Raw genomic sequence first — 24,772 nt, forward strand, 5'->3', positions numbered from 1 at the left:
AACTCCCTGCGCACTTAGGTCCACTTAAATTCTGGAAAGTACATCAAAACTTTCTAACTATTTTCTAAATTTCTACGTCTTTTTTAGTCTTGGAACGGACTAAAATTTTTTTCTTATTTGCAATGGGAAAAATAGATTCTGAATTCGACCGATTCGCTTCTCGAACTGCCTTCTGGAACGGATTGTGGTCGAAAACCGAGGTTCGACTGTATTTTTGCTATTCTTGTTAAAGTCACACTTACATGTGAACTGGAAATGACAATAATAACACATAGTGAAAGCTAAATTGAGCAAATTGGCTATTTCAGAAGTGTGTGTCACACTGGTACTTTGCCTTAATCAGTACCCAGGAAGTAGCTCTCGGTTTAAGAAAGGTTGGTGACCCCAGCATTAAACCATCCATCCATCCATCCATCCATCCATCCATCCATCCATCCATCCATCCATCCATCCATCCATCCATTTTCATTCCCGCTTGTCCCCACGGGTATCACGGGCGTGATGGAGCCTATCCCAGCAGTCATTGGGCAGTAGGCAGGGGACACCCTGAACCAGTTGCCAGCCAATCGCAGCACATTAAACTAGGGCTGCTCAATTAATCGAATTTAATCAATCACAATTTTGGCTCCAGATGAAAAGTTCATATAATCGAGGACAGACGATTATTTGGTGTTTTCGTTCTGAGACGTGCATACGCATCTCAACCGGGATGCCCCCACGTGTGTGGAGAGTGGAGCTCCAGGCCATATTTAACAGGCAGTGTTGTTCCTGAAGACGTTCAATGAACAAAAGTTTATCAACTTGTTCATATATTGGACAAACGTGAACTGAACGTAATGCATTTTTACTCCGTGGACGTTTTTGTGAACGTGCTCATTTTGGGGCCATTGAAAATTGATGTTGTGTACGAAACAGGTCATATGTAGCAAGTGAACAAACTTGATTGTACGGTTCGTCTAGTGAGCAATTTTTGTGCTGTGCTCTGCTTGGTCAATTAATGGAGCGAGAAATTCTTGGCCTGCCGTGAATCTGCTTTTTACCGTGATTATAAGTTAGCTGTGAATTTATATTTTAGCGTGACTTAGAGGAGCGGGGTCATGGTGGCGCACTGGTGAACATGTCCCCCTCACAGTTCAGAGGGTGCTGGTTCGATTCCACCTCCGGCCCTCCCTGTGTGGAGTTTGCATGTTCTCCCCGTGCCTGCGTAGGTTTTGTCTGGGCACGGCCACATCCCAAAAACGTGCATGGTAGGCTGATTGAGCACTTAAAATTGCCCGTAGGTTTGCGTACGTGCGGATGGTTGGTTGTCTCTGTGTGCCCTGCGATTGGTTGGCAACCGGTTCAGGGTGTCCCCCGCCTACTGCCCGATAACTGCTGGGATAGGCTCCAGCACACCTGCGACCCCCCGTGGGTACAAGCGGTACAGAAAATAGATGGATGGATCGATGGACTTAGAGGCTGCCGTGCTTCCATATTGGTTAGCTTCTAATTCCAGCTGTGGCCATCTGGGCACTATCAGTGCCCCTGTCTGCAGATGAATCACAATCTATAAACACGTGACATGAACCGGGATGTTTAAATTCACGACTGACGAATCTCAACCTAAATTTTCTTTGGTCAGTAAATGAAAAACTATAGACTGGGGTTGTAACCTGCCAGTTTTTTAAAGGACAAAATGACTCATCAGGGATTGCATTTAAAACTACGTAAATCAAGATAAATCTTTGGTGTGTTAAAAAATTACACATTTGCAATTGAATATTCAAAAATAATGTTAGTAGGAAACCGGTACGTAATCAATAAAAACATGTACTGTGTTAATAATGCTGTTGTATTCCATAATTACGTGGTAAAAAAAGATACATCAGCAACCACGAAAAAAGCATCAATTCTGTTCGACGCGTTTCACAAACAAAAACAATATAGGTCAGATGTTGATATGGCTAGCTAACCTAAAATATTATCTAGTCTAGATTTGCAGGTGCATACTTGGTAAAAAATGTGACTGACCTGTGGTTCTATATTACTTTAATTAACTGCTAACAAGCTAATGTTACCTAATATTTAAAGTCTACCTTAGCAGATGTACATGCATAATAACTTACTGGCCATGACTCTGTTCGTATGTTGAAAAGTAAAACAAAGGCTGCTGTTGGCACTTTTGACAACTTCCGTTGATTGGGTTAAAGCTCATCAAGGTCCCCGTGAGCGCCAAGGTAGCCACACTGTACACATACCCTTCTTGCACAACAGGCCAAGGGCTGTCACACGACTAGCAAAACATCCTTCCCATGCAGTTAGAAGAAACAGTATTGCCTACTGTTAGTTTTAAATAGTTACGTATAGTGATATTAAGTTGGACACATCTACATATTTATATGTACTACAGTGATCCCTCGTTTATCATGGGAGATGTGTTCCAGAACCACCCGCGAAAAATTGAAATCCGTGAAGTAGAAACGATATAATTTAGAATAATTTAGTATATCGTGTTGGCCCGAATAAAAGACGATGTTTTTTGCATTGAAATAAGACGGGCGTCGTCTTACATTCGGGGTCTAGACATTATACCCATTCTCTTGTGCACAGCAGTGAGTTAAAGGTTGCTGATATCAACTGAGTATGTTGCTGTGATCGTGTGCGTCTTTAACACAAAATGAGTATATACATTTCATTGTTACTACTGTCTACTATTGTGCCATTTGTCTGATCGCGGTTTGTTTCGTGTGCACACCGTATGATTGGTAGCTTCGGCTTGCTCCTTTAAGTTTGCCTAGCATCGTACGAGTAGCCATTACACAGCGGCACGGTGACTAACGGTCGCCAGCAAATGTATTTTGTTTTGACTTATGATTGGTGTGTTGCCGAGAGTATTTCATTTATGGTTATTTAGTATAGCGGAACCGTTACGTGCAGTTAATTATGTAATGTGCGCCGTCATGTTGTGTGACATCAGAAGTTGAGCGTTGACTATTGCTGTCTGTTGCAGAACAACACCCCCCCACACACACACACACACACACACCACACACACACACACACACGCACGCACGCACACACACACACACACACACACACCACACACCACACACACTCCACACACCCTTCACACGCTTCATACAATAATCGCACACACAAGAATCACATTCACACTCCCAAAGACTCACCCATGTACTACACTACACACACCTGCTCTCACATCCTTACGACCAAACGTGTGCCTGTACCCCTTTGCCAGTGTTTGCCTGTATGCCCCTATGAGCCACAGTGCCTGTTACCTTTTTGCCAATAATTCAGTAAAGCAATCAAAACTGAACCACGTCTTCACTCCTGTGTTCTGATCGACACCCGGGGGCGAAAAGAGCATAACCATCCGACTTATGGCTCAGGCTCCCCAACAATAGCGGCGGCTGTTTGCATTATTTTATTGCAATGATTTACTTTATTCAGATTTGTTTCAAGACTACAGTTACAGTTAGACTTCACTTTGATGGTTAATGCAGTTATTGCAATTTTGTTGTTTTATCGCAGTATTTATTTACATTTCAAAAACCAGAAGCCATTCATTTACAAATGTGATTGCACTTTAGTTTACATATTTAAATGTTCAGATATTAAGATGTGATAGACAGTTTTTGCATGATTTGAATGAGGCAAAATACCATGCTTTTTTTCTCTCGAATATATGGTTATAATCATTTGTTTCAGATTTAATCATTTTCTGTATAAAAATCAAATTTGGTGTTCAAAAAGTCTTTTTTCAAACTTGAGTCTTGAAAAAGAGGGGGTCGTCTTATAATCAGAGTCGTCTTATATTCGGGTCAATACGGTAATATGGAAATTTAAACAATTGTAGTGAAATTTCCAACACATGGTGTTTCTTATAGGCCGCTAGAGGGCATGGGTATTTTGCAAGTCAATTGTCAGGTTCAACGTGCTAACTGAATATCTGAATAAAAGAAAAGGATCAGCAGACAAAAAACAAGTGAGGCAGAATATTGAGTTTTCTCGCGAGGAGTGAGATACAGATTGCTTTCTACAATCTGACTACACTAAAAAATCTGTTTACACTCCTCGCTCTTTTTATTTGGAATGCCCTACCCACAGTGTGAGACGATTAGCCCCTGAGGGTAAGGGGGAAAAAAAGATTGCGGGCTTCGTCTCGTAAGAAAAGAAACAAAAAGTAATGCACAAAGTGTTGCGTGCAGATATGGCTATATCAGCAAAACAGTTTAAGCAATATTCCGAGAGATAAAAAGAGAAAGTGACGTTCTTTAAGGAAGATCAGAAGGTTCATGACGCATCATTTGACGTGTTGTTTTCACGATCTGTTCTGGTGGACGCTGAGATGTCAGCAGTATCTTGTTTGACACAACCGTCATCTCGCCCCTGACCCAGCCGTAATCCTTCTGTTCTGTTGCACAAGATAAGAATAAGCAAGGCAAAGCAGCAAGCATACTGAGCAGTAACATTATTAATAAGTACTCATTAGAGAACGCATGATAACATATATATACAGTTTTTCTAACATCAATTAAGTGGTTTCACTTGCCAAGCAATGCAATGGGTTTAACTTCAGAATTACCACACTCTACTCACCCAGGGGACATCATGCATAGCGAAACCAAAGTGAGTCGCAGTTATGCATAAATCTCCTGTTGAACTGTGGTTCTATAAACAATACTAAGGCTTTGTAAACTCTCCCCAATACGCAACATAAACCTTTCCCATTCCCTTAATAACAATTCCCACACTGATCTGTGCATGGATTGTACATTTACAGTAAATAAAAGCCCAAACACGTAAAAATATTACGTGCTCCGACTCCTTCTGCACCAGTTGGTCCTCTTCCCTCGCACGTGGCCGGTGGCCGGTCTCCTGTGCCTCATGCGCTTCTCTCAGTGACATCTGCAGTGACATACATTGCTCAGAAGCACACTCCGCGCTATCAGCGCTCATTGCCGCTGTCCCGACTCCTTCTGCATGTCAGTGCCTTGACTTCTGCGCTTCCGGTGCTTGTATTTAAACGCCGTTCTCCCGGCACTTATAAACCCGCAATAATAACGAATCTGCATCAGGTGAAGGGCATACTGGCGAGGAATCATTGTATCCAGAAATTATATTTAGTATATATTATGCAGCGTTGCAACGCTACACTAACATTATTTAAAAGTATGCATGTTATTTTCCATAGTAACATTTTTAAGTGGCACACCTAATCTGATGATAAATACTGAAAAATTTTGCAAACGTAGGCGTAGGCATTTATAACCATCATAATTAAAAACTACATATGTTGGTTCTGCTGCCACTCTGTTACCCAAATGTAATTAGTGTGTGTAAATGGGTGAACAAAAGGCATTAAATCTGTGGACTTTTGTTTGTCACTTTTTAAAATCAAGTGAAGTTAACATGCATTTAGGGGCACTTCCACATCAAACTTAAGCAGAAAAGCACCATATATTTAGACTATTTTATTTAATATTTACCCCAGATTATACCACTATATTAGAATCTATTTGTCGACGTGTTTGCATTAATAATGATTGCTGTTTTAAATGGTATTGTTTGAGAATACAATTTCCGTGTTGTCTAATCTATGGCTTTATTAACTTCTCAATTAAAGGCAGAATTGACATTAAGTATTTGACCGGTGATTGGTGAGATAAACTGTTTAGCTAACCTGTCCAGCATGAGTTCATAGCACTATCTCAGCTGCATCAGACAGATGAAATGAAACTTTGGAGATGTTGCTCTCATCTTAGCTCCACTTCACACTAAAAAGTGATGGTGATGCCAGGTTTGCGGTACAAATGGTTTGTCTCTACCACAGAAAAACTCGACAATCTGGGACTTGCAGGCATTTTTAGATTTCAATGGATCACGCCTCTGTGATGGCCACATGCATTTTCACTGATTACGCAGGTGGGTGTCTCAGACGCCTTGACGATAGAATCCGCGCAATTTCAAAGTGTGTAAGTAATGCGTGTATGTAATTGACTAAAGTGTAAACGGCAGAATATGCCACTTGGGTATCAAGTCCCAAGTTACCGTATTCTCCGCACCATAAGATGCTTCGGGTTAAAAGGCGCAGACTCAATTGCACATTATTAATTTATATTATTATGCAAATTATTCAAAGTCCCCATCTTCTCTATCCAAATTAAACAGTTGGGCGAGTTCGCCATTAAACATGACAAGTTCCCTCTTGTCATCGTCTCGTCGTTGTCATGATATTTTTTCACAATGATCCTAGCTTTCCAGAAAACTTGAGTTGTGCCTCGTGAATATGTCTCCTTGTTGATGCCATTTTAGAGGGTCCTAATGCTGTTTGCTTTGCACAAACCGAGGTACATACCCTACATATTACGTACAGTCCTCTGGTTGGTTTTCTGTCCAATCTACATAAAACGTAATGTCCTCTGATTGTTTCATCGGGTCTACATATTACGCCAGTATATTACGTCTTTGTGTGGCAACAGCCATACAAAACAACTTTACAGATTTTGGAATTCGGTCCACAAAATAGGTGAACCTTATTAAAAGGCGCACCTTCATTTTTTGAGAAAATTAAAGAAAATTAAGTGCGCCTTATGGTGCAGAAAATACAGTAAGTCAAGTCATTTGTACCACAAGAGCCATAAAAATGGCAACTCGAGTCTCAATCAACTCAAGTCACATGACTCAACCCCCCTATCGCTGCAGAACTGGCATATAGCATTGACTCCGTAATACAATTAAAACTCGCAGATGAAAATGATGAGCTCAACGCGAAGAAAACAACAAATAGGCAATGAGAATGCGAAGAAATTAACATATATGAACTGAACTTTTAATGTAGAAAGATACTCTGCAACAATTTCATGCTGCTGTCAACAAAGACCCTAACCGTGACAGAGGACGGTTCGCTATCTGGCTTATACACCTCGACTGACTGATTCAACAGCACATTAGAATAGCAGCCTGAAATTCCAAACATAATGGTGTCGTTTGGTTATTGGCGCGCCAAATACAGAGTGGCGGTGCGCGCTGTAGCAGCTCCAAATGGGGACATGCTGTGTCAGAACACAGTGCATGTGCATGGATGTGTGAATGTGAGACTTTGTAAATCACTATGTGCACCGTGGTGTCGATAAAAGCACTATATATATATATTATTTGCCATTTACCATCCCTACTCTGTAAAATACATCAATAAAAGCAGGATACGCTGACAGCCCCCCAAAGATTCAAGAAAGAGCGAGGCCACAAAAGGTGAACTGCAATACAGTGGGGGAACAATGTATTCAGCTCCCTTTTCACTTTGCTGTCTCTTTGCATGTCTGCATGTGCGTCATCTGGTTGGCTATGTGTTGCAGCAGTATGCAAGTTGGTTCCCCCTTGAAGAATCATAGTGAGTGTAATGAATGAAATAAAAAAAAAAATGACACCATTACAGAGTGTGGTGCAGCAATTACAGTAGTGCTGCAATTCAATCAACTCACCTGCTGCACTGTGATGATATTTAGCAATATTCATGTTATAGCAGCTTTCAGGATGTGCTCCTCGAGAAATGTGTTTTTTGTTGGCTGTATTATGTAGCATGACGATAAATGGGGCAGGGGGATTAAGAAAAGCTTTTTGACAGCTTCCCCAAACTGCTGTTGTAACATTTTCAGACCACCTGTCAGCAGACTGCAGTCTCTGATGTGTTTCTCTTTAATCCACTCTTAATTCTCTGCTGCACCAAATATCAGCTTCAAAGCCCTGCCATCTTAATGGCTGAATGTTTCACCGCTGTACACATGTACCAGCAAAATACCATGAAATAATATGCGGATAAACAATGTTTACCTCATGCCTGGCTATATAATTTCTGAGGTTGTTGCATGTTCCTGTGATAATCATGGCTGTTGTTTGGAGCAAAGAAAGGTGAAGCTGCAAAGTGTCAACAAATCTTCATCAAAGCTCCTGAGTAAAATATGCACGACGTGCTTTATGTCCCTGTGCTGATTACACCCCCCTTTTACAAAATGAGAGTTGAAGCTTAACATCCCACAAGATTAGCCAGCGCCCAGCGAGCACTTAAGACCCAACCACCCCCAAAATCCTAATTAAAAACTTCTGCCTGGAAGGTTTTTGCACCCACATTTTTCTACGTCAAATATTTGGGGCAGCAAAGTCCTCATAGTAGAGAGTGACTATGTTTTTTCTGTATTTCTTTGAACCTCTGCAGATGATCCAGCTGAGCAACGTACTTGCCTTATCTGTGGAGATCGAGCCACAGGCCTGCACTATGGCATCATCTCCTGTGAAGGCTGCAAGGGTTTCTTCAAGCGTAGCATTTGCAACAAGCGCGTATACCGATGCAGCAGGGACAAGAACTGTGAGATGTCACGCAAGCAACGGAACCGCTGCCAATATTGCCGCCTACTCAAGTGTCTGCAAATGGGGATGAACCGCAAAGGTAAACTATATGCTGCCAATTTTTGCTAATATTCAAGGCTCAATATCAGCTGTCTAATACAAATACAGTACAATGCATAAAATGAAAACAAACAATTCTTATTCTTGCGATGTCAACCCAGCTCAGGGATCAGCCACGTTCCTGTTTGGGAGCGCAGAGCATTGACCACTGAGCTAAAAAACTGGTCAGTCAACCCATTTTAGAACCCTACATGTTCACGCTTGGCTTTAACAGTCACCAGTGTTTCCAGATCACATTTTGTGAAGTTGCTTTTTTTTTCTTTATTGGTGACTCATGCCTTGATAATCCGATTATCTGATAAAGCAGAGTGATTATTCCGACCGACAGGCCCTGTTCATACAATTTTGCATATGAATATATAGGAGCGCGGAGAGGGAGGTTCCTGGTACTTAAACATTTCTGTATTGATTAAGACGTACGAAAGGAATGTGCTTGGACGTTTTTGGGCGGATTCGTCTGTACGCCATGTTTGTGGATAAAATCTTTGAAGAAGAAGAAGAAGAAGAAGAAGAAGAAGAAGAAGAAGAAGAAGAAGAGAAGAAGAATGCCTTTCCTGTCAATGTACAACTGGTATACAACAAAATTAGGATATTTCACCAGTGGGAGGCTGCTGCCATGCAAGGTGCTGCCTTTGAATATGAAGCCCCTGGAATCTTCTTGTTTGTTGAAACTCTTTCAAGAACTCTCCACTTGCCTAGATTCAACATTTGCAGATTACCATAAACTGGATGATTCATAATATACACAGACGTTTACTGTAGATAACAATACCATTTTCCCTCGTACATACAGTACGTACTGTGCATGCCTGATGGAAAACATTATTGCTGCCATTTGTTAAAGAAAGAATACAAACACAAGTAACTAAATAGCTTGGTGACTGGATCTTTCCGAAATACATGTAAATAATCCACCAAGCTTCTAGAAGAAAGAAGCGTTGGAGATTATTCTGGAGCTTCTTGACAAATCTCACAAGCTTTCAATTTAATGACTCAATGATCTCAAGACTAACAATGCATTCTGGAGCAAAATATGCTTCCCAGTGTCAGAACGTTTGGCCTCCACTAAAAAGGTTCCTCAACAGAATTAGGACACCCGACAGATAGTAAACTTTCAAGAATAGCAATGAACAAAGCATTGCCAACTGAAATGCCCTATTAGCAACCGCAGGAGCCCCGTCTGCACCCTTCAATCTTGAGACAAGTAGAGCAGTTTGCTTACAAGGAGAACAAAATATTAAGGCAGTTTCAAAAAAGATTACACAAACTGTATTGCATTGATTGCCTCAAAAGTCTTTGCAACAAAATACAGTAGTAAGGTCATTGCTCAATTCAAAGGCAACACCTTCACTCATTTTTGATTCATTTCTTCTGTTTCAAATTATTTCACCAGCCATTAAGGGATGTTTAACGCCACATCAGTATTTGTATATCCAAGTGGACATACATGCATTGGCCTACTACAGTTATTGTCAACTGGTGGTCCGCGGCCCTCTAGTCACCCGTGGCGGTATTGTAGGTGGTCCGCGAAATTGGAAATGAAAAATAATTGTAACATTTTTAAAAATAAAGTTGATTTTCTATTTAGACTTGATTTTTTTTCAGCTAATTTTGTGAATCATTCACCCATTCAAATTATGTCAAATGTAGCTGAGATTCCCAAAATACACATATAGATGCAAATAGCCTGTATAGGTCTATCCTCCTTCGGTGCAAAATAAAATAATATTCCGCCAAAGCAGTGATCCCTGAGTTGCTTCTAGGTTATAATGGTGGTCCCTTGGACAAAACCAGTTGAAAACCCCTGACCTACTACATTATACATTTACATGCAGAAGTAGCTTGATAATCTATAAAATACTGTTTAGGGTCTTTGTTTCTCATAAGGTGCCACATAATGGAGATCAAAGTATTATTATTATTATTATTATTATTATTATTATTATTATTATTATTATTCATCCATCCATCCATCCATCCATCCATCCATCCATCCATCCATCCATCCATCCATCCATCCATCCATCCATCCATCCATCCATTTTCTGTACCGCTTTGTCTTGATATTATTATTATTGTTATCGATATTATTATTGTTGTTGTTGATATTGTTGTTGTTGTTATCAATTGCATTAGTATCATTATTATAGTTATTGCTGTGTACTTTAGTCTTTATTTTTTTTCTACGGTTAGGGCTTATTTGTACACATATTCCAAGATTGCTGAAATATACCAAGACATGGTTTGTTCAATTTTCTGGAGCGTTAGAGCCTCGCTGTACGAAGAGTTTAACCGGTTTTCTACTGCCCCCTTATGGATAAATTGTGAGTCGCACTACTACTAACTAGTCTGGTGGCCAGAAAAGTATACATTTATAGATTAGTCTCTCAAGACTCGGTAAACTGACTCCTGATTTAAAGATAAACAACTCCCAAAGTCTACTGTTTTCAAAGCTAAAAGAAAAACCCTCTTACCCTTTGCAACAAAACAAGAAAGTTGAAGGAGGACTATCACACAGCAGCCAACTTTTGGACTGTTCTTTAGGAATTTTGTTTCAGCCACGAGATAGAGCTGAAGTATTTATAATCGCTATGGTACTAGTGATTAGGATATTGACACGAACAATAAACAAATGTTCCTGTTTATTTCTTTTTACCACATAGCAATCAGAGAAGATGGCATGCCAGGAGGGAGGAACAAAAGCATCGGACCAGTTCAGGTAAAACATTTGTTGCTGACCTTCACTGAGATTTTTCTTGTACTGTAAACAAGTATTGAGGCTGAAGCCAGGATTTCGTTGCTTGCATAATGATGAGCAGATGAACCATTCACTTGTATAGTGGAGAGCTATAGCAGCAATAACATTTGTGGGAGGATGCTTATCACACACTGTATATAACAGGAGTAAACTTTGACCTTGTCATATCATCACTATATTTGCACAATATTCTCTTTTCAGTGTGGCTTTGTTTTTAGTTCTGGCAAGGGTGAAAATGGTTGGAAAAGAAAATGTGAAGACATGAGGCTAAGTAACATCAACAGACAATTGAGGAGAGAAGTAGAATTTGGCTGATAAAAGGAAGAAAAGATTGACTTGTTGGCACGCATTAAAAGGCAGAATCGTTTATTCCATTGAGGAGAAATGAATTGCAATTTCAGTAGCAAGTATATGGGCTGAAACTAAAATGACCCTGGTCAGAAAATTTGAAGCACTCTCATGACATACTAATTTATTAAATATATCTTTTTCAGTTCTCTCTCTGCGTGGACGTGCGATTTTAATTGTGTAAACACACACTCGCACACACACACACACACACACGCACACACACACACACACACGCACACACACACACACACACACACACTCACACACACACACGCACACACTCACTCACATTTTTTCTTCTTTCTCTCAAGGTCCCTCTCATTGTGTGACAGTGGCCTTGCTCCTGAAAATTTGAGTGAAAAGTACTGTCGTGGTAGTACATGCTAATTAACGGAATTGAGTTACTCTTTGCTTTTGGTCAAAAGGACATTATTTAAATTCCCCCCAGGCCCAGAAGTGTCACTATGTTCGTTTTAGATCACGGAGGAGGAGATTGAGCGCATCATGTCAGGCCAGGAATTCAAGGAAGACGCTCCAGAGCACACATGGGGTAACAACGGTGACAGCGACCACAGCTCTCCCAGCAATGGAGCTTCGGAGGGCAACCAGCCGTCACCTGCCTCCACGCTGTCATCCAAGTGAGTCGCTTGTCTCATCCACTCCACTGCACATCACCGCCACTCGGTCCATCTATGAGATAATGAGCCGGCCCTGACAGACTAATACCTCATTCATCTCTGCAAAACTTGAATTAAAGTATTCATTGCATGAAGAATACCGTCGCTTGCAGCTCTTCTGGCATGGTGATGACATTAAACAGAAAGAACTCACTCCACTATCAGTGCTTCTTGTAATGAAGAAGCGTGCATCGTCTATCTTTACTCAGCAAGGACAAATAACGTCTAGGCCCTTGCCCGAGGACATTTATTTTTGCCCCATTTTATATGAAATGCTTTATCTACTCAGCTTTGCAGCTGATAGCTAATCAGCAAGTATCGTCTTTGTCTTATCAAATATAACCTAAGATAAAATGGGGCGGAATACCAAAATTCCAAAGCGGAATACACCATGTGATGCAGGTACAGTACCCATGTACACTTTTGTATTCGGTAGAAGGGATACCAATCACCTCGAGAAAAAAATTAAATCCAAGAAGCATGAACAAAAGTTAGATAATTACATACTTTTGTGGTGAATACTCAAATATGAATTCGTCAGTATAGTTGAACACATATTTGGTTAACTTGGTCTTTGCTTTTCACAGTCGCTCCATCGAGATGAATGGCTATACCGCAGCTCTCAGAGATCAGTACATCAACACCTCTATGTCAACACACTACCAGCTCCTGCCACACCTCTTCAGTTATGCTGCCCAGTCTGGTCTGCTGGCCCCCCAGCCTCGCAGCCTTTACCCACAGTCCCATCCATTGGTGTTGCAGTTGGTGGCAGCAGAAGACCTGGCCCCGCTGACCACCCCAATGCTCATAGAAGAAGGGTGAGAACACCAAAGCTTGAAACACTTCCCTGCTCAAAACTATCAAAATCTCTTGTGTGTCTAGTGTGTGTTCTGTTTTTATTCCATAGATGAGTCAAGGTTTACCACTTTTCTCATGCACTTGAGATGGAACAGGTTGATGAAGTCATTTACATATTTGCCCTAGTTTTGATCAATTCCCTGCAGCTAACAATGCAAACTATTTTGGGGAGGTTCCAACATGCCTATGCCTATGCCTGAATATACAAAGAATTTCAGGCATGGGTAAATCATTCCCTTGAATTCCGCAATCTTGCAGACAGTCCATCCAGAAGAATGAAAGAAACTGAGATAGGCAGATTTTTTTTTCAGAATCGATAACAAGAAAATTAGTAGTCAAGGAAGCAGATAACTTGGCGCTGGAAAATATACATAGGCGTCTAAAAAAATACAAACTCCAATACTTAGTCTTTTCAGCATATGTCAGCATATATATAAGTTTCATTCATCTTATTAATTTTTATTAATTTTAATTTGATCATTTATCTTTTTTAATTAAAAAAAAATTTGTTCCCTAAAGTAAACACGGTTTTAAAACTATTAAATCCATTACATCTTCGGCGGTCATATTTCTTTTTATAAAAAAGATCGGCTCCAGCATTTTTGACACTCAAACCCATCCATCCATCCATTTTCTGAACCGCTTAGTCCCCACGGGGGTCGCGGGCGTGCTGGAGCCTATCCCAGCCGTCATCGGGCAGTAGGCGGGGGACACCCTGAACCGGTTGCCAGCCAATCGCAGGGCACACAGAGACAAACAACCATTCGCACGCGCACTCACACCTAGGGACAATTTGGAGTGATCAATCGGCCTACCAAGCATGTTTTTGGGATGTGGGAGGAAACCGGAGTGCCCGGAGAAAACCCACGCGGGCTCGGGGAGAACATGCAAGCTCCACACAGGGAGGGCCGGAGGTGGAATCGAACCCGCACCCTCCTAACTGTGAGGCGAACGTGCTACCCAGTGCGCCGCCGAGCCGCTGGACACTCAAATCAAAATGTATAAAATGTATTGAAAATTTTCAAAAAATGTTTTATTCTCACTCAACCGTTACAACGGAATTTACATGAGCAATGATTTTCCAGCGAACACTGAGATGTGCGTGTCGAGCCGCTGGCGAAAATATTTTTCCCCGAGTTGCGGACACCAAAATTGGCGCCTCCATGAGAGTTGTGATTGTTATTATTTTTCCATCAATTCTTGGATCTCTTAATAGTAAAGGTCCTCATACACACGTGAAACACACTGCCATTGTAGGCAGGCTGAATGGCGTGCATCGATATCGCATTGTAATCAAAATAGGATCGCAAATGTCTTATTAAAATCACTTTGCCACTTTTTGCATCTTGTCTGCATTGAAAATGCAGTTATGATGCGAATTTGGTGAACTACTGCTATATTCATGCGATTATTGTACTAGTAAGCCCACTGTGCCCACTGTGCACTTGAAGACAGCGGGGTGCGCTGTTTCGCTTAAATAGGTCAGAATAAACCTTAAATTTATTTCTGCTAGACATTATTGGATATTATATTCATGTTTCCTGTGTCAAAAAATGTCCGGCTTAACTTTCTTCTAGTCCAATCCATTAAAAATGTCTGGGTACATCTCTGGTTTAATCAACAAGAGTTGTCGTAAATTGTCGATGAATATGTAAATCGCGGCATATCACATTAGCTCTTAAAATAACCATCATTAGCTTATAGCTTGTTTCTTTAAAGAATGTACAAATGAATAATGAAGACATTTAAGATGGTTGTACATCCAACTTTGATTCAACTTTGCTGCTTGCACTCAAAATCCTGTCATGTTTATGGATAATCTTAAATTGAAGGCAATATTGTCACCTTATTATTTTTAGCGGCGGCTCCGTGGCGTACTGGTTATCACATCCGCCTCACAGTTAGGAAGGTGCCGGTTCGATTCCACCTCCGACCCTCCCTGTGTGGCGTTTGCATGTTTTCCCCGTGCCCGTGTGGGTTTTCTCCGGACACTCCGGTTTCCTCCCACATGAATGGTAGGCTGATTGAGCACTCCAAATTGCCCCTCGGTGTGAGTGCGAGTGTGGATAGTTGTTCGTCTCTGTGTACCCTGTGATCGGCTGGCAACCGGTTCAGGGTGTCCCCTGACTACTGCCCAATGACTGCTGGGATAGGCTCCAGCACACCCACGATCCCAATGGGGGCAAGTGGTATAGAAAATGGATGGATGGATGGATGGGTTATTTTTAGCTCTACCAGCTCAGTGGCCTAGTGGTAGAGTGTCCACCCCGAGACTGGAAGGTTGTGGGTTCAAACCCTGGCCGGGTCATACCAAAGACTATAAAAATGGGACCCATTGCCTCCCTGCTTGGCACTCGGCATTAAGGGTTGGAATTGGGGGGTTAGATCACCAAATGATTCCCGAGCGCAGCACCGCTGCTGCTCACTGCTCCCCTCTCCCCCAGGGGATGGATCAGAATCACACGGGGATGGGTTAAATGCAGAGGACAAATTTCACCACAGCCAGATGTGTGTGTGTGACGATGATTGGGACTTTAACTTTAAATTAAACCCAAACCTATACAGAATGCTGTGTTATACTAATACTATAAAACTATCTATAAATACAAAAAGAATGACACCGTAACCTGTGTGTGCAGACATGACTGTCCCTATGTCAGAAATAAAATCAAGCATCAGCCACAGCATGCTCTCTTTTCAGATTGTCGAGTGTCCACAATGTGGTCCAATGAAAGGCAGGTTTGCATCATAAAGGACTCGTCGACCTTTAAATTAATTATTGACAATTTTGATCATCAATGTAGTTGTGACTGGCAAACCTGGTTAGAGTTTAGCTTTAAAAGTTTATTGAGTTTTAGGGGTACAACAAAATTGAGAGATGTTAGTCAACATTTGAAATGCTATGTAAGTGTTTTGGGATTGTAGTTTGTATAGTTATGCTTTGAAATCTTTATGAAAGCTATTTTAATGGAGCACTGTTTCTTTTCTGAAGTTCGGGATTCATGACCGGCTTGGTCCCAATCGCTGTGGATAGTAAGGAATTACAACCTCATGCAAGAAGCATTAAACCATTTTTTATTTTTGAGCATATGGATTACACAAGCATGACAAAGTGGAAAGACTTATGTGTTAGTGTGCCGAAACGGTCCGTCGGACAGACTGAGAATTTAGTCTCCACTTGACACAGATGCGGGCGATTACAGGGATGGACGAATGACCACTTCAATCAATCCGTCATTTTATTTAACTTTGTCGTCCCTCGTCCTTCGTCCGCAAAATGGGTGTCCGTTCCATCCATGGGACAGAATGGCCACCTCTGGTATTCACATTCTTGAATGTGACTCGTATTGTTATTTTCTAATGTAATATAGTGAATCCACCAGATATGGTTTAAGACACACAGACATTTTCGCTATTAAATGTGTTTAAAATGTTTCCTCTCCTCTTTATTTATTTTTGTACCTAAGCTACAAGGTAACACAGGTGGAGCTGTTTGCCTTGCTGTGCCGCCTGGCAGATGAGCTACTCTTCCGTCAGATCTCATGGATCAAGAAGTTGCCTTTCTTTTGCGAGCTCTCCATTGAGGACTACACCTGCCTGCTGAGCTCCACTTGGCAGGAGCTCATCCTACTCTCATGTCTCACAATCTACAGCGCGCAAATCTTTGGCGACCTGGCAAATGTCACGGCCAAGTACACACCATCTGATGACGAGCTGCAGGGGTGAGTGGTTGTGAAAATTGCAGCATGCCAACCCTTTAGTTTCAGTCCATGTGTTTAATTTTTCTTTTTCAGTTCTAGCCAATGACTCAAAAGTTATCAGTTTCATTTTAACTACTCTTTAAATAATTGAGTACAGCTAACGTGTTAGCTTTTAAGCTTACATACTGTAACAAACCCAGAGCTATGAGTAGTGTACTGTATTTATTGATTTACTTCACAGCAGAGACAATTTTAGCATTAGAGGTTTATGGGTACAGACAGTTTCACACTGAATAGTGCTGCACGGTATAGGTTAGCATGGGGGCCAGGTGGGATGCTTCATATTTTAACGCTCAAAAACTGTGCAGGTACCCACGCGCACTGATATTAAGCAACACATAAAAAAACATGTAAAAAAAACACTGCAGGTGTTGGGTAAATTTTGAGCATTTTTCCGTATAGTTCCACTTCTATTGGCTTGTGCATGTTTGGGTCACGATCATCAAACGCCAGCTGCACCAAATAGACCTTTTTAACACGAGGTAATTGTTAATTAAGTAAAGGTTTGTCACTCTGTGTGCTCCCTTTGTTGTCCTCCACACCGCTTTTCTAGTGCTCAGGCTGTTTACATAGTGATCTAATTATGTACAATTGTTTTTTTTCCACTGAATGTATGGCCACATCCATCCATCCATCCATCCATTTTCTGAACCGCTTAGTCCCCACGGGGGTCGCGGGCGTGCTGGAGCCTATCCCAGCCATCATCGGGCAGTAGGCGGGGGACACCCTGAACCGGTTGCCAGCCAATCGCAGGACACACAGAGACAACAACCATCCGCACTCGCACTCACACTTAGGGACAATTTGGAGTGATCAATCGGCCTACCAAGCATGTTTTTGGGATGTGGGAGGAAAACCGGAGTGCCCGGAGAAAACCCACGCGGGCTCGGGGAGAACATGCAAACTCCGCACAGGGAGGGCCGGAGGTGGAATCGAACCCGCACCCTCCTAACTGTGAGGCGGACGTGCTACCCAGTTGCATAATAATAAAAATAATAATAATAATAATAATAATAATAATAATAATAATAACAAATTAAGTTTAAACACTGAGTTGTGCTTACTGTTCTGTAAAAGAGTGCTGGGCACTCAAAGCATGTTACAAAATTTCAAACTCAATACTAAGCAGTGTTTTACCATCTAGTGTTGCAAACTTTACGAGGGGTTTTGTGATAACTATTAGAGTTTAATCAAAGGCGCTGTAAGAGATGCACATGAGTATCAAACAAAGAAGAGAGCAACAAATAAAGCAGATAGCAATAGCAATAAATGTGTTGAGTAAGAAATAAATAATAACAATAATAATAAATAATAATCATCAAGTAATAAATACACAATTGAAGGTCAATTGTTATCTTTTTATTAGGTGCAGTAGCTTGTTCTTTTGGCAGTCATTTAAAGTAGTTAGTTTTAGACTTAGACTTAAGTCTAAGATTTTTTTTCCACCTATTTGACATATTCTAAAAGCTTGTTCCACTGCATTCATTAGATATTTTATTCCACTAGTGCCTGTGATTGACTCATAATATTGGGGGTGGGGGGGTGGGGGGGGCGGGGTCTAGGTTTTTAATAACATTAGCTGTCAGATTTCCAAATACTGTATTAGACAACCAATAATTTCCGTAGAATTAAGGTAGATATCACAACTCTCCCAGACAGCCAGACGTTCTAGTCTGTTAATTCTACTGTACATATATCTCCAAAATGGTTTATGATTCCCCGTATCACTTTAAGGAAAAAACACTTGGAATGGGGCCAGCAAACCAGTCCATGGATAGGAGGACTCCCCAATAGAGAGCAGTGGCAAGCACCATCTGTTTGGCATGTGATGTTATGTCTCTCAGTAATGGTAATAAAAGATATGTGTGGGGGTTTGGCTGTGTGTAAATCATGCTGGAATTATCTAACCTCATGACACACTTCCTCTTAATATGCTGTTCAGAGCCACACTGATACTTCAGTTTGTAGTCTGGTGTTTTAGCTGTGAATTTAAAAGGGCAGCTCCTACTTTTAATTGTAATCTGAAGAACTAGGACCTACAAAGAATATATGACGAGGTGAATTTAACTTACATATTCTTATGCACTGTCAAACATTGAAATCATTAGGTATCAGTTTTAGAAAAAATGTTGTAGTATTTTACACATGGTTTGTGGAAATTGGCCTTGCATGAAATTGTCTTTGTTATTCCTCAGTTTCAGTGAGGACGGCATGGAGGTGATGGAGAGGCTGATTTATCTATTTCGTAAATTCCACCAGTTGAAGATCAGCAATGAGGAGTATGCCTGCATGAAAGCTATCAACTTCCTAAACCAAGGTACCAGAGCAAACAGTATTACTCTATTTTTTTTGCATCTGTGCTATATTTCTTATATCCGTGCTTTGCTTTGCATTCCTGCAGATATCAGAGGTCTGTCAAACATCCCTCAGCTTGAGCAGCTGAACAAGCGCTACTGGTATGTGTGTCAGGACTATACTGAGTATAAGTACCCGCACCAGCCCAAACGCTTTCCTGAGATCATGATGTGTCTGCCAGAGATCCGCTGTATAGCAGGTAAGACTGAGAATGAGTACAACTAGTTTTCTTTGGGGGGGCATAGATGTTCGATTGAATTCAGAAGTGCAAGGCAAGAAAAGGAAACCATCTTATTATTTGGTTTCCCTATTCTTTTTGCCCAAAATCCTTCAACTTAGCCTCATTACCCAGTTGTTTTGCTATGTTATGCAGTTATGAGCAAAAGGCAAGCTAAACCAGTTGCATGTGTTTTCAGGGAAGCTGGTCAATGTTCCTCTGGAGCAGCTCCCCCTCTTATTCAAAGCAGTCTTGCACTCCTGCAAATCCAGTCTTACCAGCTACAGGACCGGCTCGTCACCTTGTGTGACCACCTCCTCTGGAAATTAGACCTCCCTGACCCTGACCCCCCCAAGGCAAGGGACTGGTCTCACCTCTAATGAATGTGACAAGCAGCTAGTTTTTTTTTTTTATTACCTTTTCTTTTAATATTTATTACAACGACAGAGCTGAATGTATGCTGATTTACACTGTGCACATGCTTCTGTAGAAAACAAATGCTCATAGATGCATTGGTCTTTGGAGTTTACAAGTGTGTATCCAGTTTGCTCAATGTGTCCGTGTTGCCATTGTTAGAGCTAGACTAAAAAATATAATAAGAGTTTATTTTATTCAAATGGGGGAAGACACGTGACAAGTGTTTTGAGACTACCTCAGGAAGAAGTTATTGCTATTTTCGTGGTGTTACTAAAGAGTTGCCCAGCCTTACACAAAATTCCAGTGGATGCTTCGGCACCTCAATCAGAGGCTGGATGTTCAAAGAAGCTGTGCAAATCAAACATTAAGAAATTATGTTTTATTACTCGGAAAATACTAGATGGTAGAAAAGATCAGCTACTTTAGCTGCATGGACTCTTGGACATTCTGCTTATGGGAGGCGTAACATTCCATGAGTGAAGGTGACAGCTATTTGGATCAGTGGGATCTTCATAGAAAAGGAGAATACGGGTATTTTTTACAATCATAGACTGGGGAAGTAAGGTTTTATTGCAAGGGTAAGGGAGGATAGCTAGGTTTGCTGTTTGCTTTCTTCTTTTGTTTTATTTTATTTTTTTATTTTTTTTTGACTAAAGTATTATGCAATGCTTTTCTCAAATGCCCATTGATGGGTATGGAGCTGATAGCTCAGCAAAACATTTCTTGTCAATGAAGGATAAGTATAAGAAATCAATCAATCTTAGTCTGAGGGGCGATCCTCTGATGTACAGATGAGCACATTGCCAGATTTCCTCCGAAATGCTGCTAAACCTGCACCCACATATGCATTCAACCAAAAGGATTTAATAGCATTTGGGTGGAAAGTAACAATTGATCAGCAGTTGAATAATTCCATGAGCTCGTTGCCATGAAGATACCGCGATGCCCATCGGCCTAGCAAAGACATTTGCAATTAGACTTTTATCAGGTCCTGTTGAGTCCAATCATGTTTTTGCACAGAGCCAAAACTAGCAGAAGATTAGATTAGACCTGAACCAAACTCTGTCTCAGGTAACGTCTAACTGGTTCACAGTGAGTTTGGTTGACTCCACGGACTAGGAAATTAATGTTTTTGTGCTGAGTCAAGTTCAGCCACAAAGATTGCAGATAATCATTTTAAGATGTGGTGATATGATTTTAGTGTGATTGATTCGGTTTAGAGCATCGACTAGATCTCTGGCCCTTGCTCTCTGTGACGGATATGCACATTATTGTCGCAAATGGTCTTTCATTTTTTAACAGCTCGAGCATTTTCTATGATGCTTCCAGTTTTGAGCAGTTTGATTGTGTGCAAACCATTTAAAATGCAGACAAAACTGCAGTCATTGCAACAACTCTCTTTTTTTTTTGCACACATGGGTGACATTCAGAGAGACCTGACCTCGGCCACTGCTCACCCAGTGTGTTCCTCTCTCAGGCCCCTACTGGCCTGGATCGAAACAGGGTAAAGTGAGTGTTATGTATTGCATTCAGGAGTTACTCCAGCGACCGTGCTGATGTGCTTGTGGTAGTAAACATAGTTGTCAGAACATAGATAGTCCTCTGTAGGAAAATTGTTTCCACCTCATTTGCGTGATGGTCACCCCGCCCCTTCGTGCAGGTGAGAGTGGATGTAGTTTGAAAGTGAAACATATAGGGAGTGGGCAGTGATTGTTCCTCTTTCAGCATTTGTGACGAGCAAAGCAAGAAGCAGTCGCATTCCCGGACTGCTCGCTTGTCCCACTGCTGCCCTTTTTAGCCACACCTCCTGTGCAGTGTTTCTCTTTCAAATGCTTCAGTTCTCATTTCATCTTTTAATTTTCTTTTTACATTTTCATGTACAGTACTTATGTAGTGATTTTTGAATGTTTTGGGCTGTTGTCATTTTTCTCACGTATTAATTGTCTTTTTTTTAGTGAGGCTAAATCCTCATTTTCTGTTTCTTAACTTTTTTTGGACATGGTTTAAGACTGATTCCCTTGTGCACAGCAGTTTACAAAAGTGTTACTCAGGTGATGTGATGTCAGACACATTTTATGCGACAATACTGACATCTTGTTTCATCAAGTTGGATGTTTTACTTAAGATTCAAAATCAGGTGTTGTGGGATCACTTAGGATTCCAGTCTGGTGTCATCTTTCTTCCATTTTCTACAGCAGCAAAGTTATTTCAATGCAAGTGATCGTTTCACATTAACTCCAGTGCAAGCCATGACGATAGAGTCCGCAAATTGCTTTAGATTTTGCGGCAATAGTTAATGGAGATAGATCCTGTGATTATTTTGTGATTGACGTCCATTTTTTGGCCTCATAAGAACAATCCCCCATGTGAGTCTTTGTTAACACCTTTAAAGTGAGCGCACATTTAGCACAACAATAATTCGACCAGGCGGCTTGGTGGCGCACTGGGTAGCACGTCCGCCTCACGGTTAGGAGGGTGCGGGTTCGATTCCACCTCTGGCCCTCCCTGTGTGGAGTTTGCATGTTCTCCCTGGGCCCGCGTGGGTTTTCTCCGGGCACTCCGGTTTCCTCCCACATCCCAAAGACATGATTGTTAGGCCGATTGAAGACTCCAAATTGTCCCTAGGTGTGAGTGCGAGTGCGAAGGGTTTTTTGTCTCTGTGTGCCCTGCGATTGGCTGGCAACCGGTTCAGGGTGTCCCCCGATGACGGCTGGAATAGGCTCCAGCACACCCGCGACCCCCGTGGGGACTAAGCGGTACAGAAGATGGATGGATGGATGGATGGATGGATGGATGGATGGATGGATGGATGGATGGATGGATGGATGGATGGATGGATGGATGGATGGATGGATGGATGGATGGATGGATGGATGGATGGATGGATGGATGGATGGATGGATGGATGGATGGATGGATGGATGGATGGATGGATGGATGGATGGATGGATGGATAATTCTACCTGTTGTGAATGGCTGATTTATGGCAAATTTGGAGTTTGTGATCTGAGGCGAACCACTCCTTTTCTACTACTTAAGCTCAGGGACTTGGAAACATCATTGTTTGATGTGTCATGTTAAATGCAAAGTATATTTCTTAACTGCACTAACCCGCATCAGCAGTCACAGAGACCTTTCAGCAGAGTAATACTGATGCAGTTGAAGAAGAAGAGAAAAGTTCAGGGTGGCCAACAACAGAGGCGCTACCAACTCTCTTCTCTCAAAGTAACTTCAGGAATGCATTGAACATCACACACATCAGAGATCTGACTGTAGGAAAAAGATCTGAAGGGAGATTTTTCCTTTCATGTAGCATCCTGCTACTTAACTCAAATAACTCATCTCCACTACCTTACTGCCAATTTCTGTCGTAATCTAATTCACGATAATGGATTGCTCTTTTATTTTTATTTTTTTTTAACACAAAGAAAATGTCATTTGTAATATCTGTGCTGAAACTACCTCTTTGTCATCATTTTACTTACACTACAAATAGGTGATTTTTTTTGTCTTATTTATTGGACTCATTGCTTACATTTTCATAGTTTGTCGCTTATCTCACCCAGTGACCTCAGATTTATAAAAGTGCTTCGAACCTGATTATTGTAACTTTTTAAGCATGTTGCTGCATGTTGCTCTCTACCTCACACTTGCTGCTGTTTATCTCTGTCAGCCGCTAATTTTCCCTGACCTCTGGCTGGAACACAACAAATATTTTAATCTCTATTATCAGGGATCCTCGTTTATGCAACCCTTTTGTTTCATTTTGAATTAGGGTAATCTTTTGTTTCACTTCTGCCGTGTTATCGTGAATCCAAAACCAAAGATGAAAGAATGTCCATGACAATGTCAGCCTACTGATTGTTATTCACATGAAGCATTATCGCCGTCCTCATGCAATGCTTTATTTTCCTGTGTTGACATTTTATTTAAGCAGCTTGCTAGCTTGTGAATGGTGGTTGGATGTGTGTATACATGATATTCACGTCACGCTATGACGGTGTTTTTTTTGTTTTTGTTTTTTAGCTAAATGATTGCTGTTGACCATTCAAGGTAACAGTGTTCACAATGTGGCTGCTTATCATAGCTGATGCTGCTTGTGATCGATTATCAATCAGGGAATGTAACTGTGGTCGCGCTGACATCTACTTGTGTTTACATGCTTCCGCTCAGTCGGATGACCCTGGCACTATGGCACGAGACTACTGCGGTTTTATCATTGGGTTTGGACTCATGCGGGCTTCTGAATTGAGGCTGCAACTTTACTCACTGAGAATGATATTAACATGATATAATAAGGAGAGGCTAATAACGAAGGGCCCTCTGTTATGATTTTTAGTCTTTCTGACTGCTCCGTGTAACTGCAGAGATAATCTTACTCTGTATTCATTGCCACAAAGTTATCACCATTTAAATGTATCGTTTTCTCTTGGTGTATGCTTAATATGCAGTTGAATTTGCCTGTCATACATTGTTTGCTGTGTCTTCATGTAAAATGTGTCCATCTCCAGTGATGCAACACATTCATAGCCTGTTTACAGGAGCACAAGGTGAGGTGAATCTGGGGTTGAAGTGAATAACAATTGAAAAATGAAATATCTCAGGGAATACATTGATTTACCCACTGTTGTTTACTGTGAACAGACAATTGAAACTGCTTCATGTTTTTTTTCTTCAGAAATCTTGTCTGCTCTTGTTACTTTAACTACCTGTGAAGAATGTGATCTATTATGTGTTAAAAGCATGTTTAGAATGTGTTAGGAAATGAAAACCAAATAAATGTGAATGTTATGCAAGCGTACCCACGCTGTCCTTGATTTTTCTGTTCATTCCATTTATTTTAGTCACAGAAAGGAATATACTGGCAACTGATTAGATGCTGGGCTGATCCAATGTTCCTGAACCTTTTCTA

General features: G+C 41.1%; 1 protein-coding gene across 3 annotated transcripts in view; it reads left to right on the forward strand.

Moving 5' to 3' along the window:
* The window catches only part of nr6a1a (nuclear receptor subfamily 6, group A, member 1a), a 142,514-nt gene extending 117,853 nt beyond the window's left edge, over positions 1-24,661 (forward strand). For all 3 annotated transcript variants that reach the window (XM_049716450.1, XM_049716451.2, XM_049716452.2), the window contains 8 exons: positions 8,216-8,446; positions 11,130-11,185; positions 12,053-12,213; positions 12,840-13,070; positions 16,578-16,832; positions 19,067-19,188; positions 19,273-19,425; positions 19,643-24,661. In XM_049716450.1, the coding sequence (XP_049572407.1) occupies positions 8,216-8,446; positions 11,130-11,185; positions 12,053-12,213; positions 12,840-13,070; positions 16,578-16,832; positions 19,067-19,188; positions 19,273-19,425; positions 19,643-19,773 (1,340 nt within the window). In that variant the 3' untranslated portion in view covers positions 19,774-24,661. The remainder of the gene's footprint in view (positions 1-8,215; positions 8,447-11,129; positions 11,186-12,052; positions 12,214-12,839; positions 13,071-16,577; positions 16,833-19,066; positions 19,189-19,272; positions 19,426-19,642) is intronic.
* The last annotated feature ends 111 nt before the right edge of the window (positions 24,662-24,772 follow it).

The sequence above is a fragment of the Syngnathus scovelli genome, chromosome 3 (assembly GCF_024217435.2).
Source record: "Syngnathus scovelli strain Florida chromosome 3, RoL_Ssco_1.2, whole genome shotgun sequence".
Classification (NCBI taxonomy): Eukaryota; Metazoa; Chordata; class Actinopteri; order Syngnathiformes; family Syngnathidae; genus Syngnathus; species Syngnathus scovelli.